The following is a 16,621-nucleotide window of genomic DNA, read 5'->3' on the forward strand; positions in this document are numbered from 1 at the left end:
GCAGCTGTATGTGTGTGCAATCCATCTAATGGAGAGCAGCATTTGGTAGATTTGATCACACAGCGGATTCCTAAACTCTGCTGAGACGTCTCAGTGAAAGAAGCGAACGGCATGCACAAGTGCCAAGAACTACTGTTCTCTTGGTCTCCCCTCAGTCACTTGCACTCTAGTCAGTAAGAGACCAGCATGAAAGTGCAAAAAAGACAAAGGCAGAAGAGGAAGAAAAGCTCCCAACTCTGCTTTTCACGCTCCCCTGGCATCTCTCTCTGTCTCTCTCCAGCAAAAGCAGCCACTAACATCTTCCCTGGTAAGGAAGGAGCTGAACGCTGTTAAGTGTTTCTGCCACAGCTACTGTGGCCAGCAGTACCCACCTCCTGATGCCAGGCAAGGACTTTAGAACAATAGTACAAAACCACAGTAGTGCTATTATTAAAAGCCCAGCACACGCACTCCACCTCTTTAAAAAAGAAAAGGCTCTTCCCTCAGTCAAGTACGTTACCGTTTTCCCCCCTCCCTCACTTCTTTTTGAAGGGAGTCCTGATTCTGCTCCCACTGAAGTCAACGAGAAGTCTACCGTGAACTTCAATGGGAGGATAATCGAGCCCCTTAGGCTGTGGATCTCAGTGTGACATTACTAGCACTGATTACGTGGAGGCCTATGGAAGCAATGCAAACTTCCACACATTAATCCTGAACTAACACTGCCCCCAGTAATTTCAGACCTAGCACATAGGAGATATATTTTATATTATGAAATACAACATAAAATTGAAATATTCCTTTTGTTCTGATGTCTTTAAAATTTTGAAACAATCTAAATCAGGGAACAAGTTTGTTTCCCTTTAAGGCAAGTGGTCTCGTGGGGTACGTCCACAAAGGAAAAATAACCCCAAGGCAGCGAGTCTCAGAGCCTGGGTCAGCTAACTTGGGCTCATGTGGCTTGTGCTGCAAAACTAAAAATAGCAGTGTAGATGTTCAGGCTTGGGCTGGAGCCTGAACCCTGAGACTCCCTCGCCAGGTTTCAGAGCCTGGGCTCCAGCCCCAGCCTGAATGTCTCCACAGCTATTTTTAGCCCCACTGGCAGGAGCTCAAGTCAGCTGACCTGGCCCCTGAGACTCACTGCTGTGGGTCTTCTCTTGCTGTGTAGACGTACCCTCAATGAATCCATGTCAAATCTGCTCAATTGACAAGCAGAAAGATAGTTTTCCTGAGAGCCACGATGGTTTTGCATACAAACTCCATACCTGAATGAGAAGGGGATGTGTGGGCCACCTGTCAATAATGCTCCATTTCATCTTTGGCTTCTCCCCCTTTTTATTATAGTAGCGATAAATGGCATTTAGGCTGCTTCCTGAAATACACAAAAGTAGGAGATTAGCAGGAGCTTTAGCTATAAATTCATCAGAAGTGTGGATGCTGCCAGACAAAAAGAGTTGTACAACCAGCCATTTCAATATTGCAAATCACAACAGAGCAGAAGAGTAGAAAAAAATACTTACCTCATTAACTCTATATAACTAAGCAGCCTTTTCCACCTGCCAAGTTAATCCTCAACTAAAGCAAAGTTATTTTCAGAAGCTTCTAAGCATCACTGTGTGTTACTGAAAACCCCAAAGCGTGTTATATTGTACGGGGAGGATGGGTCCCTGCTTTAAACTGAACCGTACCCAAAGCATTATCACCTGTCATAGGGCTGGGTGGGGAAATACACCTCTAGAACATGACACACTCCTGTTACGTAGGTTTCTGATTTTGTTTGCACTGATAGTAGCTCTAACGGTTAGAGCAGGTGACTGTGAGTCAGGACTCCTGGGTTCCATTTCCGGCTATGCAACTCACTTATGTGACTTCAGGAAAGTGCCCTTTTATGGTGCTGTGTTTCAGTTTACCTATGTGTAAAATTGGTATAAGGCCTCATAGGGATGTTGTGAGGCATGGAGGTCTAACAAGGCCTATAAATTTAAAATTCCTTATTGTTAGAGAACAGGCTTCTACTTATAATTGGGAAACCTAAAGCAGGCCAAGGAGGAAGCTGGTTTTGAGGAATGCAGGCTGGGTGTTCATTCACATCCCAAAAGTTCCCACATACTTTCATAAGCCTCTTGTACTTGGACTCTCAGCTGTTTGGATACATTTGTCTGTATGCTGTTTATCTTCCTCTTTTACTGCACTTTCACAGACACACTCACCTGTGGTAGAACAGCTGTACTGCGGGTACTGTGTAAATGCAATAGCCCTCTCAACGCCATCTTTCTCCATCTCTTCAATTGCTTCTTCTGTCAGAGGATGGACATACCGAAATCCAATATAGTATCTGTGAGGCGCTGACAGCAGAAAGAGAAAGCAGCTGATCACTTTATCTGCAAAGGCTCTTTTTTTAAAATACCTTTCTGACCAGCTACAGCCCAACCTCCTCGGGAACACACTCTCCCTGACCGAACAACAGATAAAATGACAATCACGACGTTTACAAGATGCTGAAAATCTCTCCCCCGTTTGTGATAAGTTAGGCTGTGGAGAAATAATAATTGCATACTTTATATGCTTACCATGAGCTGTGAATCAGTTTTTTTGGAAATATATGTATTTTAGTTGCCGAAGATCCTACCCCTGACAGTAGCAGCATTAATCTGTAAAAGTATCCCGCCCCTCCAAACATGGAGATAATTTAAATGTATTCTGCAGGCCAGCACAAGACAGAGTAGAATGGCATGTTACATTTTTGACAATAGTGCAGGATCAAGAAGGCATGTTCAACTAAGTTAAAAGGAAATGACCAACCTTGCTCATGCCAGATGTGAACCATGTCACTTTAAAATACAAGAATCATAACACAGCTCACTTCCTAAGAGCAGTTAGGTCAATGGGAATAGAATTCTTGTATTCCAAATGATTGGGTTAAGAAATGTGGGCATGCCTGGCTAAACATACCAAACAGCTTAATGCAGATCACACAAGCACATCAACAGAGGGCGGGGGTGGGGGGATAGCTCAGTGGTTTGAGCATTGGCCTGCTAAACCCAGGGTTGTGAGTTCAATCCTTGAGAGGGCCATTTAGGGATCTGTGGCAAAAATCGGGGATTGGTCCTGCTTTGAGCAGGGGTTGGACTAGATGACCTCCTGAGGTCCCTTCCAACCCTGATAGTCTATGATTCTATGAATCAATTTAGTAAGAACGGCCATACTGGGTCAGACCAATGGTCCACCTAGTCCAGTATCCTGTCTTCCAGCAGTGGCCAGTGCCAGGTGCTTCAGAGGGAATGAAAAGAACAGGGCAATTTATCAAGTGATCCATCCCGTCACCCAGTCCCAGCTTCTGGCAATCATTTCCAGTGCTCTGGTGTAGGATTCACTATTCACAGACCTCCTGGTATTGAAGTAGATTGTAAAAATCAGGGCCGGCTCTAGGATTTTTGCCACCCCAAGCAAAAAGAATTTTGGCAGCCCCGGCTTTTTTTTCATGCCCCCCTGCCCCCAGCTCTGCCCCAACTCCGCACCTTCCCCAAATCCCCAGCCCCACCTCCTCCCCCGGGCATGCCGCATTTCCCCCCACACCCCCATTGCTTCCTGCGGCTCCCCCCCCAGCAACCCCCCGCCCTAGCTCCCCTCCGCTCAGCCTCCTCCCGAGCACGCCATCGCTTCGCTTCTCCCCCCCTCCCTCTCAGGCGAGGGAGAGGCAGAGCGTTCAGGGGAGCAGGCGGAGCGGAAATGAGAGAGGGTGGGGGGGAGCACAGGAAGTAATGGGGGGGGTTAGAGGAACCGTTCCCCGCCCCAGCTCACCTCCGCTCCACTGACGCCACCTCCCATGAGCACGCTGCCGCTCGGCTTCTCCTCCCTCCCTCCCCGGCTTGCCACGCCAAACAGCTGTTTGGTGCGTGACAAGCCTGGGAGGGAGGAGGGAGAAGCGGAGTGGCGGCGACGCGCTCAGGGGAGCAGGCGGGGCGGAGGCGAGCTGGGGCGGCGGGGGCACAATTCTAGCGGCGGGATGGCCGGTGCCGGAATGCCGCCCCTAGAAATGTGCCACCCCGAGCACCTGCTTGTTTTGCTGGTGCTTAGAGCCGGCCCTGGTAAAAATGCACGTTTCTAATTAAAAATAAAAAAGCTGGCTTTATAGGTCTTACAAGTTGTGATTTTCTTAAGGTTCCCTGTTTGCTGTGGGAAGAACAAAAAGCTTAAAGGATATGGGCATGTGTTATTTACTTAGATTGTAAACTCTTTGGGGTCGGATCATCCTTTTAATCTGTGTATGTACAGTGCCTACCACACTAGGATCCTGAGACTCCTAGAGGCTACCGCAATACAAATAGTAAATAAGAATGTATACGCATGTGCACATCCCCTCCCTCACTGCCTACAATCAAAAGAAAACATAGTACAGTCAAAATAATATAAGCAGTTCCCATGATTCCCACCGTGCCCTTCCCTAGGTTAAAGCAATACTGTCTTCCCCATGGTTAGTCAAGTCCTTTCTTTAAGCATTTAAAGAGCTGGTGAGGTCTGGTCCTGAGCTGCTACTGCTGCTCCTAGCTGATCTCTGAGGAGCACTGGGGTCAACCAAGGCTGCTCACCAAAATCTGGATAAAGTTTAAGACCAGGGATCTATCCCAATACAGCTGCTTCCTCCAAATAAAAACCTATTAATTATAATTGCAGAACTAAATCGCTTGTGACCCAGAACCCCTAGGCAGAGACTGTGCTTTTCAATAACCCACATTTCTCCTCCTAGAACAGACTATATGCTGATATCATAAAGATGAAAGCTGGAGAATAGAAAAATGCAAAATGTTGTCCTTTGAACTATCAGATGGTAACTCTGTTACCCGTCTGGTAATCAAACCCAAAACGACTGTAATCAAAATAACAATGCAAAGGATGCTGCCAAACCCAACGCTCAGGGAAGGACTCAAACAACCTCTGTTAAGACAGACTTAGCTCTGTCTTCAAACAGCAAAAGTTTTAAGGGAACAGAAACAAAAAGATCTTGGAAAAGTTATAGCTGAATTGGGAAAAACAGCACAGACAAACAGGAGATGAAGGAATATAGATTTCTCATTAGATATAGAGACCAGTTATCATCTGTACTAACAATTCATGTATGTTAAAGATATTTCAGCTCTGATAAGAAAGCCAGCATTATTCTGACCAGTCAAGGCCCTGGTCTTGCAAACATGTGTATAACTACCTTTACACACATAAGTAGTCTCATTACAGTGATAGGGATTGCCTGCATATGTAAAATTACTCCTGTGCTTATGTGTTTGATGGTCACGTCTTAAGGAAGCAACAGGCATCCAGAATGGTAAAGGACTAAATTTTCCATGTATCTAGTGATTTGGGGTTGCCTTGATTTTTCTGGGTCCCAAACCTAAAATGCCTTAAAAGGGCCATATTTTAAGAGAGTGCTGAGCATCCAGCCTCTGAAAATCAGGCCCCTGGAAGGTTTCATCCAAAGATTTTAAGGCGTTTCAATTTTGGCACCCAAAATTGCTACTTACATTTGAAAGTTTAGGTTGTTAAAACACCCCAAAATATGTGTACTGCTTTAAAAAACTGCTTTCTTTTACCATAACTTACATTCAGAGCATCAGGAAGACTCATATTAGGGTAAAGTTTTGTCTACACATAAAAATTTTGCCACTTTAACTACGCTGGAATAGTTAAAGTGTCATCACCTTCCACCTCCTCCTCCCCACTCCAGCAGACACAGTTGTACTGGTATAAAAGTGCGTATTTTGGCATATCGTATCCCTGTTTGGCAAAGTAAAATAAGACACACTAGTATAAAGTGCACGATCCTAGTATAGCTGTATCTACATTTGGACTTTTACCAGCATAACTCTATCCGTAAATATCACACCTCTCAGCAACACAGTTATGCTAGTAAAACCTTTTAAGTGCAGGCCAAGCCTAATGAAATTTCAGAACTCTGAAAAGCACTCCAGAAACGTTACAGCTCTTGCTCAAGGTGCACTTTTGGCTTTTCAAGCTATTTTGAGGCAATGCAGTGTTGTATTTGGCCTCACTAAATCCGCCAAGGTCACCTTTAACAACAAATTGTGAGCCCGCTCTACTTCTAAAATTGCAGCTACAGTCTAGGCCGTAAAGTACATCTCTAAATAATGGATAGCAAGTCAGATGTAAAGGCTGCACAAGGAGATAAAGACAGGGTGGCTTTCTTTTGGTGACCACATTGTAAAGTAAGAGGGAGTGATACACTCTGAGAAGAACAGATAAAGCTCCCTAAAACCATCAGCTTCAGGATCTGTTGCAAACCTGACTCATTTAGAAACTAATTTTAAACAAAAAATAAACTACTGCATTTGCGGCTATAGCAGGTGAGCCCAAGCTTTGGACAAAGTTTATTCTTTGGCTACACTTGCAAGGATTCTAGTTTCAATGGAGTCACGCTAGTGTCTGAAAGAAAGGGTTGAATACAATCCACACAAAACAAACCCATGAGTCCGGGGTGCGTGTAAGAAAGTATAGACCATTTTGGCTTCAGTGTGCTTACCTTTGAAGATTGCAGCTTTTTTGCTTACCAGTGCCAAATTCTTTACAACTTTCATATCTAAGCCTCAACTACCCAAGTTTTAAATGGGTCCTAAAATACAAAGAATTACGAATAACTTGGAGTCAAAAGCATATGTAATCTTTCCAGACACAGATGTGGGTTCCATGACATGCCAACTGATTCAGCAGCCGATTCCAATGCCAAGGAAATGGGGAGAAAACTAGTGTTTGTGGAATCAAACCACAGTTAAGTTACAGGGCTGAACAGAAGCTCTCCTTGTGGGCCAAAAACACAGACTTACTTTGTCCTGCTTTTGCAGTTTTCCCAGTAACTTTTAGTGCTTGCGATACCAGGTTACCAGGACTGGGAAAGGACTTCTGGCATTAATCCACAGTACAGGTGCTCTGTGGAAGCCAGAGCAAGCTTCCCCACTCTTCCCCGAGTTAGTCTTCAGCCTGTCTGCTGACTGTCCAAAGGGGAAAAAGGTGCTGCTGAGACTGGCTCACTTAGAACTAAGGTGAGCCCTCTATCTCATTTCAAATAGAGCAGCCATCAGATCATTGCTTTTTGGCTACTACCAAATGGGTATGACTAGAGATGACAAGGAACTAGGAAGGAACCAATCCTGCAGACAAGCATACTGTACTTCATCCCCGGTGACAATGGGCACAGGGGCAGAACTACTGTGCCTTTTCAGGGCATTCCCTCAAGAGATGAGGGACACAGGAAAAGCCTGGCACTGCTGAACCTATTCTATGGACACAGAGAGAAATTGGTTTCCCCATGCTCCCAGCCAAGCATATTCCAATCATAGCATAAAGATCCTTGTCCTACAGCACCTTATGTGCCGTAGTTCTATAACCCTCACAAAAAAATCTAGGAGAAGTACAAACATTTCAAATTTCCAACAGTTGCTTACTGTGACCAGCATGAGATGAACATGAAGAAGTCTAGGCTTAATCTACACACAAACTTGCACCAGTTTAACTCAAATCCGATTTTAAACCGAGTCAATTAAACTGGTTGTGATGGAGTAGACTCCCCACAATAGCCCTGCAAGAGCTGAATTAGGCCAGCTGGGCCCAATCAGCTAATTAGGTTGAAGCAGGGGAGATTTAGGCCAGAGGTGGCTAATTAAGGACAGACTCACCTGTGCAGGAACAGGCAGGGCCTATATAAAGCCAGATGGTGGGAGGTGGGCTGCAGACAGGTGGGTTGCTGTGGCTGGGAAAGGCTTCAGTCACTCCCTGAATGGAGGGAGTTGGAGGTTGGCGAATGGGGGGAGCCTGATATGTAGGAAGAAGCCCAGAGAAACAGCAGCAAGAGATAGGACTGTATAAGGACTGTGGCTGCTTGTTAAAGGGTCCCTGGGCTGGAACCCAGTGTGGTGGCTAGGGCTGGGTTCCCCTACCAGCCACTGGGGTGTGGCAAAAGGCACTGGAGATACGAGGTCTGGAAAGACTGTGAAATACCTGGAAGAGAAGGACTTTAGTGACCTAGCTGGAGTGCCAAGGCATGAAGAGAAAGCTGATGATCCAGGAGTGAGCAGAGCAGTCGAGCAAGACAAAATGTGGCAAGACACCATCAGAGGAAGAGCACATGACTGACAGTGCTAATTCCCAGGATGGCCAGCAGGAGGAGCTGCTTGCCATGAGTGGACTCCATGACTCAACTGGTGGAGAATGTGGGCAATGATGGTCACCCCTGATACAAGGGGAGCGTGAGCGACTGAGAAACTGTTTAGACAGCTGCCTGTGATACAAGGGGAGCAGGAAAGGCTAGATGAGACACTTGAGGCAAAGGGACAATGGAGCCACCATGTATGGAGGCTTTCTTTGCAGAAGGCAGGTGTACCTTCTCAGGCTGGACCACAGAGCTGCTGCTCCCAGTGAAGGGGCCTGATGAGCAACAAAGGAGGATACAGACCCTGATGAGGCAGAGTCTAGAGAACCAGCGACAAGAGTGGGAGGCACTATATGAGGCGATTAGCTGAAGAACAGTACAACTTGCTCAAGATCCTCTAAGAGGTGAGCAGGGGCCAGAGACGGTAAGGCAAGAAGAGAGGCCCCAGGGTAGGGAGGCCAGAAGCCCAAACAGAGCAGTGGTATGCCTGTGGTGGAGGAGACACTCTAGGCACTGGTGGAGCTGAGAACTGGAAGACTGCCCAGGTCACTGTGGGAGTGACAGAGGGTTTGAAAGACTGTACCTCCTGGAAGGGGGGGAAACGCGGAGTGACCCAGCTGGAGGGCCAAGTCACAAGGAGGATGCTGTTCCAGGAATGAGAGAGGGGCTGCAGACCAGAGAGAGAGAGAGGGTGATGGTGTGCAGCCGCGGGTGAGGATGTTGACCTCATGAGCTAATCCCCAGAGCAGCCAGGAGGATGAGCCCAACTAGCAGTGAATGGAGCACCCCGGGACACCGGTGCAGACTCCTGCATGAACACTCTTAAAATGGTTTAAACATGACTTTTTTATCAATTTAGCTTAAGTCAGTGAGGATTTGAGAGTGCTCAACAGTGAAGGTTTGGACAGGTTGAAAAACCACCATTGGTAACACCTATGTTCGTTTGTATGGGAGTTAATAGGAACAAGAGTCACCCCTCCTTGATATGGATTTCCCCTGATAAAGTTGAGTGGCTAAGCAGACAGAGGCCCTAGTGGGAGACAAACATTTACATGGAATAGCAATTTTCTCCCATTTCCAAACATTACCCTAGCTCGGGGGGGACGGACTACAGCCCGTGGGCCACATCCGGCCCACAGGACCGCCCTTCCCAGCCCCTGAGCTCCTGGCCAGAGAGGCTTGCCCCCAGCCCCTCCCCCGCTGCCACACTGCCGCGTGGCTTGTGCCCGCCTGCCCACCTCCCAGGCTTTCCAACAAGCCTGTCCTGCCGCTCTGAGCAGCACTGTAAGGGGGAGGAGGGGGCAGGGAGCAGTCAGGGGACAGGGGGCGGTCGGATGGGGCAGAGGTTCGGGGAGGGGGGCGGGCAGGAGACAGGGAGCGGGGGGGGTTAGATAGGGGGTGGGGTCCTGGAGGGGCAGTTAGGGACAGGGCTCCTGGGAGGGGGGCAGTCAGGAGACAAGAAGGGGGGGGGGGGGTCAGGGGTGTGGAGAGAGGTCAGGGGACAAGGATCAGGGGGGTGGTCAGGGGACAAGGATCGGGGGGGGGTTGGATGGGTGGGGGGTTCTGAGGGGGGCAGTCATGGGGTGGGAAGTGGGAGGGGGCAGCTAGGGGGTGGGGGCCGAGCTGTTTGGGGAGGCACAGCCTTCCCCACCTGGCTCTCCATACTGTTTTGCAACCCCGATGTGGCCCTCAGGCCAAAAAGTTTGCCCACCCCTGCCCTAGCTGAAGGAGAAAGTACAAAGACTGTATGTACTGTATTTTGTGGATGCTGTCCAAACCAAACCGTTAGGCCTTATCTATCGCTCTAGCTTCAAGGGAGGATCCCTCAGGTCCTGGGGTGGTGCTGACAGCAGTAATCTGGCTTAGTACTGCAGAATTCAACTGTGACACAGCATCTGTCTGTGCCGCCCCCTTCCTCTAATGACTGTAATAAGATCAAGCCAAGTTTGTGTTAAGCCTTTTAGCCATGACTGACAATTAGATTCAGGAACAGTTTAGAGGATCCTGACTGTAGATAATCGTAGCTGTGAGACTGTAGTAGGAAGTTATAGCTGATCAAAGAAGCCACTAGATGGAGTCACGATCTCTCTCACACACAACAAATGCTCCACCACCGCATGTGTCTAACTTTGTAAGTGATGTGTGTCAGGAGTCTTATCTTCGTGTATTAAACAGGACAGAGCAAACGCACGCTCTGTCAGGGATCAGGACCTGCAGCAGAGTCTGTCTGCTGGCAACCCAACAAGCACAGGAGGCCTGCAGCAGACTACCTGATTGCACCACCTGATTGGTCAGGAAAGGCAAATGCCTGGCTTTTAAACCCAGCAGCAACTCTCTGGCTGCTCAGTGCGTTCATGCCCATAGGTGTAACCCTCCCGAGGCCTGTTGCTCTTCACCTTGCTCCTGCCCTGCTCCTAAACCCATTCCTGCCTTGCTCCTGCTCAGTCCTTGCTACCTCACCTGGCTCCCAGTTCCAGCTTCCTCACCCTGACCCTAGTTCCCAGTCCCAGCTCTGACCCCTGGCTTGGCTCTTAGTTCCTGGTTTCAGCTCTGACTCCTGGTTTCTGTCTCTGGCCCTGACCTTGGATTAGCTCTGCCCATTAAGCCTGACTCATGCTCTTCCCACTAGGCATGACCACCCATGGCTCAGTCTTCCCCCCACACCCGCCCAATACAACAAACAGAACAATCTCCTAAACAACTGTACAGAAGGGTATAAGTACCAGTGTGAGGAGACATTTCATCCAGCAGTTTCACCATGCCTTCTCCCTGTGTTACAGTCCACTTTTTAATTGGCGACCCTCCTCCGATCCTGCTATATTGTTCTTGGATTTTCGGTGTGCGACGTTTGGCAATAAATGGCGCCAGCTTACTGAAACATTAAAAAGCAGAGTGAATTAGTAACATATCCCCCATCACCTCCCCTCCGGCATCTTAAAAACAACAAAATCATCCAGCCCGCCACCAGCCTCCAAAACGCAGCAAGCTAATAATGTTCAGTCTCATTCTATGCATGGCTTGTTTTGTATTGTTTTATAATTCCATTTAATCTAATTCATTTGAATAAATTTGCCAGTTGGCAGTAAACGAAGAGTTGTGATCATGGGTTAAACGTCTCCTCCTGTAGCCCCCAGTTTCTGGAGAACTGCAATATAATTTCCCATTACCAAGTTCACATGAGACAGTCAGCACAGAGTTCTTGGCCTCCAGCACTGAAGCCAGCTGGAATGATTTTTTGATGTCCAAGTATATAGCCTACAATAACACTCACATACAAACACTCCACGTGAACCAAGTGTTTCTTACTTTTGTGCTGGAAGCGTCATCAGGTCCTTATCTAGGAAAAGCCTAAGTAGGAAATCATGGACATCTCCCAGTGTTTCTGGGCCCCCCATGTTTAACATCAAGATTCCTGTTTTAGTTTTCCTATTAAAAGAAAAAAATTAGTTTGAAAGTCATTTTCTATCTCTATATCTAACCAGGTGCCACCTTTTACAACTGCAGGCTAATCAGCCTGACCCCCTGCTCGCGCTCTATTGTGCAAAATGAGGATCATGTTCAAAAACTAATCAAGAGGTAAATTCTGATATCCTTATTCACGTTTAGCAGTCCCTTACTCCATCCCATTGAGATCAATGGGGCTATTCAAGGTGTACGTTTCTACTTAACAAGAGTAGGGTTATAAGAATCTGGCCCTGAGACACTTGACAAAACACTGTGTGCCAAATCAGCAAGTGCTATCTATTTATGCTCAACAAGCATCAGAGCCAGCAAACTCGCACCTACATGTGGCCTTTTTAAATCAAGTATTTTGTGTCCCACAGCTGAAGTAACTTTCCAGTATACATCCTTTTATAATAAAAACCACAAGTAAATTAATACAGCGGTTTTCACACCTCAGCCAAATGCCAGCTACACATTTTAGGGTCACCAAAAAACATATTACACTATAGAGAACAATCCTGTCCAGGCAGGGGGTGAGCTAGATAAGATGTCCTAGCCCTGTATGTCTTTTCCATCTCTAACTACTTTCTGAAATGAAGAGCCAGTCCACACACAGAAGCATTAATCCCTGTTTTTGAAAATCCTGGGTTCTTGACTCATCTCCGGCCCTGTCGTGCACCTCAGAGGGCACAGACGGACCAAAAACTGGGAGCAAATGGCCAGCAGAGAATTCCCCTAATAACAACAAATAGTTAAGCTTCAGGATGGCTGGTTGAGATTGTCAAAGCAGTCTCATGGATTTATACACTAACTTTCAAATGAAAGATATGTGCCTAAATCCCATAGACTGCTTCAAAAATCGTAACCACTGTTTATTTCCCTGCTTCTTTCTCCCCTCCACCCCAAACACTGCACAAGATGTAACAGGACATAAGGGTAAATATTTGTTATCTATATTGCAGTAGTGCCTAGAAGCCCTGGTCATGAAGACCCCCTTGTGCTAGATGCTGTACAAAACACAGAACAAAAAGATGATCCCAGCCCCAAAGAGCTTAATATCTAAATATCCGACAAGGGACAACAGATGGATACAGACATACAAATGAAGGAAGCACAAGGAAACAGCGAGACGATTGTAATGCTTTAAAACCAGAGTACTGTAAAGTAAAGCAATACCATTTTGGAGAGAGACAGAGAGCAATTATATGTAGGACACACACATACTTCATTTGCTGTCAGCACAGATGAGGCCTGTGATCATTCTTTACCTCTTTTCAGGCTGAATTTGAGGCTCTGTTCTTTTTGTTTGTGTGGCTGCTGCTGCTGTTGACTGACCTCTCCATTGTATTTGGACTCTCATTTGACTGCAGCTGCTGCTTTTCGTGACTGGAGAGAAGGTTAAAATGTATTGTTAGTTTATTACTGGGCAGAGGATTCTGTTTATGAGACATATGCTGGCTTCCCCCAATATCTCTTTAAATGTGCTTGGTGGTCTCCTCATATTTGGCATTTCTTTTCAAGCCCCATCTCCTGGAGCCAAGCGATTTAAGGAAAAATCGTGGGTTTCATACAGTTTTTTAAAAGGGTAAGTGTCTAGCCCAAGTGGTTGCAGAGAAAAGCTAGAAAACATGACCTGAGTGTGCCTTAAAGGCTCAAAAACCAGGAAGCAAAGAAAAAGAACCAAAACTTATTTTTTGAAACATCTTATTTTAAAGTCGATCTCATGATTCTTAGGGCCTGACTCATGAGTTTTGAACACTTGGGGCTGGCAATGCTGCAAGAGACACCACTTCAGCATGAAAGGAAGTGAAGTACCTTCAGCTCAGAGTGGAGGCACAATGAAATGGTTGTGCAGTAAAAACTGCAATATTGTAACTATTCTATGGACAAATGACTTCAGTTACCAAGACTGTCAAGCTGCTGCCAGAACCTTTCACAAGCACTAAATTTACAAAACATTAAAATACACCCGTCCATATATAAATATTATACGGATTAAAAAACATTTATGTAGCTTAATGTATTTGAGCCCTGGGTTGTTCCTAGCTTGCCCCTGTGTTGCAACACACTGAACCAGCAATTTCATAGGATCAGTTCAGGGCCAGTTCAACCACGGTTCTTTAACTTCACTCTTGGCAGCCATCTCTCTCTCTCTCTGATTCCACTAGATTCTTCCCATCACTCCACGGCTCTAGCCTCTGCCAGCCTTTTCCCAAAGCCCAAAGGCAGAGATGGGTAAGAGGACTACACTTGTTAATGGGGGCTATTAGTGGTTTAAGCACTTAGACACTCTAAATATTAATAGTGGGTTAAAACGTTGTGATCTAAGGGATTGAGGTGATTTAAGCACTTTTGCTGCTGGAAGGATTGTTTTTTCTCCTTCTCTGAAAATCTTAATTTACTAGATTTATAAAGGTTGTACAGAATGTTCAACATTGTACTATACAATGCAAAAGTGAAGCTTTCAGCTGCATTGTAAATATGTATAACTCATTGTTTCACTGGTTAAATGTGTGGTTTTTATATTTATTTCTGTTTCATAAAGGATATCCCTCATAGAATATACAGGATGTGCAACACTGCTAGTGGAACTCTATTTCGCCTATCTTTTGTGATTTAAATTGTTCAAGCTTAATGTTATGTTAACACAGGTTTTCTTATTTAATTTTCCAAATCCCATAAACATTTTATCCCTCTAGGGCACATTTTTAAGCTAGGGCACAATTTTAAGAGGCCACTTCTGCCCTTGAACATGCACACACAATTACTTTCACAGTGTATGCAAGTGCAGAAATGCCTCCTTTACATGTTGCCATATTAAATTATCACAACTCTATCAAACAGTCCATGTTTCCCATTGCTTACACTGCAATGGAGAATGGAAAAGGGTCCCCTACTTACAAGACTATCTAAAAAGATTGCACATTCTAAGCCACAATCTACAGTACATTTACTTCACAGAGAAGCACCATTAAAATACCTGGAAAACTGACTTGGAACTGTAAAAACTATTCACAACTTTTCAGCATCTAAAGTTTTTTCTAAAGCACAATCTTGTAAGTTTTTCAATTAGTAATAATTTACAACAAAATGTTCTTACGAGAAGGAAAAAGGTATATTAAAGGCTCCAGAGAGGGGGAAAAACCCCACGTTTTGAAATGCCAAGTTAGATATCTGCAAATTCCATTTTTGTAGTTGAAAATTAATGCCAAGGCTTCACATTCCTCTTCAATTAGACAAAAAGTTTGCAAGTCGAACAGAATACAATAATAGTTGTGTATGTCAATCACCTCTCACATGACCAAATAATCCAGCTAGACATTTTTATCTCTAAAGAATTTTGTTTGCTGTATTTCTTATTCCCAGTATTCTAAGTAGCTCTTTTAGATCTACATATACATACTACCACTTCCTCATTCATGTGCACCCAATAAAATAAAACCACACATCTGCACACTCAAGTTATCTTAAATCATATTCCTTATTATGTTGAATTATTCCTTTTAAAAAACTGTTAGACTGTCTGAGCATAAGTTGTTACACTGATTCAATAATATTTAAGAAAAAAAATCTATAGATGTACTTTTAAAACAAAAATAAAAAGTGCTCTGCTAAGTATATTTAAACCATTGCTAGCATTTACTTAAAATTTGAGTCACTGTTCTGTGCTATTTTTCCACAGAGCCCTGGGGATAAATAAGGAAGGGGGGAAAGACAGAGACCATACAATCTTAATAAAACATTTCCCACAATATGCAAATAACCAGGTTAAGGTTAAAAACAGACCACAAAAGCCAAGGAATCTTGAGGAAAGGCCTTTCAGCAGTCCCATGTGTTGCCTAGGGCCCTAGGCATTTGCAGCAAGTCGAATCACGAGATCAGTTACTCACTTTTACCATAGGTGTTGTTCAGCAAACAGGCTGAGTTTACAATAGTTTCTTTCTCAGCAAAGAATGATCTTGCTTTTTCGGTTGTACGTCTCAGTTGCTTTAATTCAGGGATTTTTATTTCAACTTTTTTCTTTAAAAGTAGTACCCCTTGAATCAATACCCTACCATAATCTCCATTCACTTACACGGACACTGGAAAAAAGATACTACGCATGCCGGGTGTGTAAGGGATGTGTTCTGTTTCACAACCAATAGACCTAGTCCTCATTAATTACTAACATTTTCTACATTAAATCCTTTTTAATTAAAGCTGAGAGGGGGAAGGGGATTCAAATTCTGGCTTTGTAACAAGAGAGACAAATTTAGGGTTAAATACTAAAAAGCGATGACCCAAACGAACTTAAGTCAAATCCAAGCTATTGGGCTCATTATAGGAGTAACTGGATGAAAGTCTACGGCCTGCATTATACAGGAGGTCAAATTAGATTATCTAATGGATCTTTCTGGATTTAATATCTATGAAGTTTTACATGTCCAGCTCAGCCCTTTTGTATGCATCTCCACAACTGACCTGCTGCACTCTGTGTCTCATCTTATTTGTATGAGTTAAATCCTAAAATGTTTGGGGGACCAACTCTATAGAAGCGATTTGCATATATCTCAGCCTACATGGCATGTTTCCTGAAACCCGAGAGACCGCTTCTTTCCTTTCCCATAATCAAAAGACTACCAGGAAAGCTGGGGAGTGTCATCCATCCCCAAATGTATACGGCAGGTAGAAGGTAACAGAATGTTTTCAAGAGCGGTCTCTTCCCCACTGGCCTGACAGAGTCTGTTGATCGTAAGGGCATGGCACAAGTCTCATCTCTTTTCACAGGCTGCAGTCTGTTGGGCGGGGCATGTTTCCTTTTACACTGATTTAACATAATAAATATAAAAAATGACCTTGTAAATTAATTTCTGTAGATGTCCAAAGTGGCTACATTTTATAAGTCAAAATAACTGAATAAATAATAATCGCTGTGGAACAGCAACAAATCCTGGTGGTTCTACCGCTGAAAGCAGCCGCTTAAGGACTCGCATACTGCATAGCTTTAGAAGACAGCAGCGTCAATCTACTGACCCAGGAATTTTCTGGGGGTATGGTGAGTGG

General features: G+C 44.9%; 1 protein-coding gene across 2 annotated transcripts in view; it reads right to left on the bottom strand.

The window, feature by feature from the left end:
• Positions 1–16,621, bottom strand: part of FECH (ferrochelatase) — a 43,844-nt gene that overhangs the window by 10,504 nt on the left and 16,719 nt on the right. For both annotated transcript variants that reach the window (XM_074952399.1, XM_074952398.1), the window contains exons 2-6: positions 12,847–12,964; positions 11,441–11,560; positions 10,858–11,006; positions 2,190–2,324; positions 1,245–1,351 (exon numbers count right to left, since the gene is read on the bottom strand). In XM_074952399.1, the coding sequence (XP_074808500.1) occupies positions 1,245–1,351; positions 2,190–2,324; positions 10,858–11,006; positions 11,441–11,560; positions 12,847–12,938 (603 nt within the window). In that variant the 5' untranslated portion in view covers positions 12,939–12,964. The remainder of the gene's footprint in view (positions 1–1,244; positions 1,352–2,189; positions 2,325–10,857; positions 11,007–11,440; positions 11,561–12,846; positions 12,965–16,621) is intronic.

This window comes from Natator depressus, chromosome 5 (genome assembly GCF_965152275.1).
Source record: "Natator depressus isolate rNatDep1 chromosome 5, rNatDep2.hap1, whole genome shotgun sequence".
NCBI lineage: Eukaryota > Metazoa > Chordata > Testudines > Cheloniidae > Natator > Natator depressus.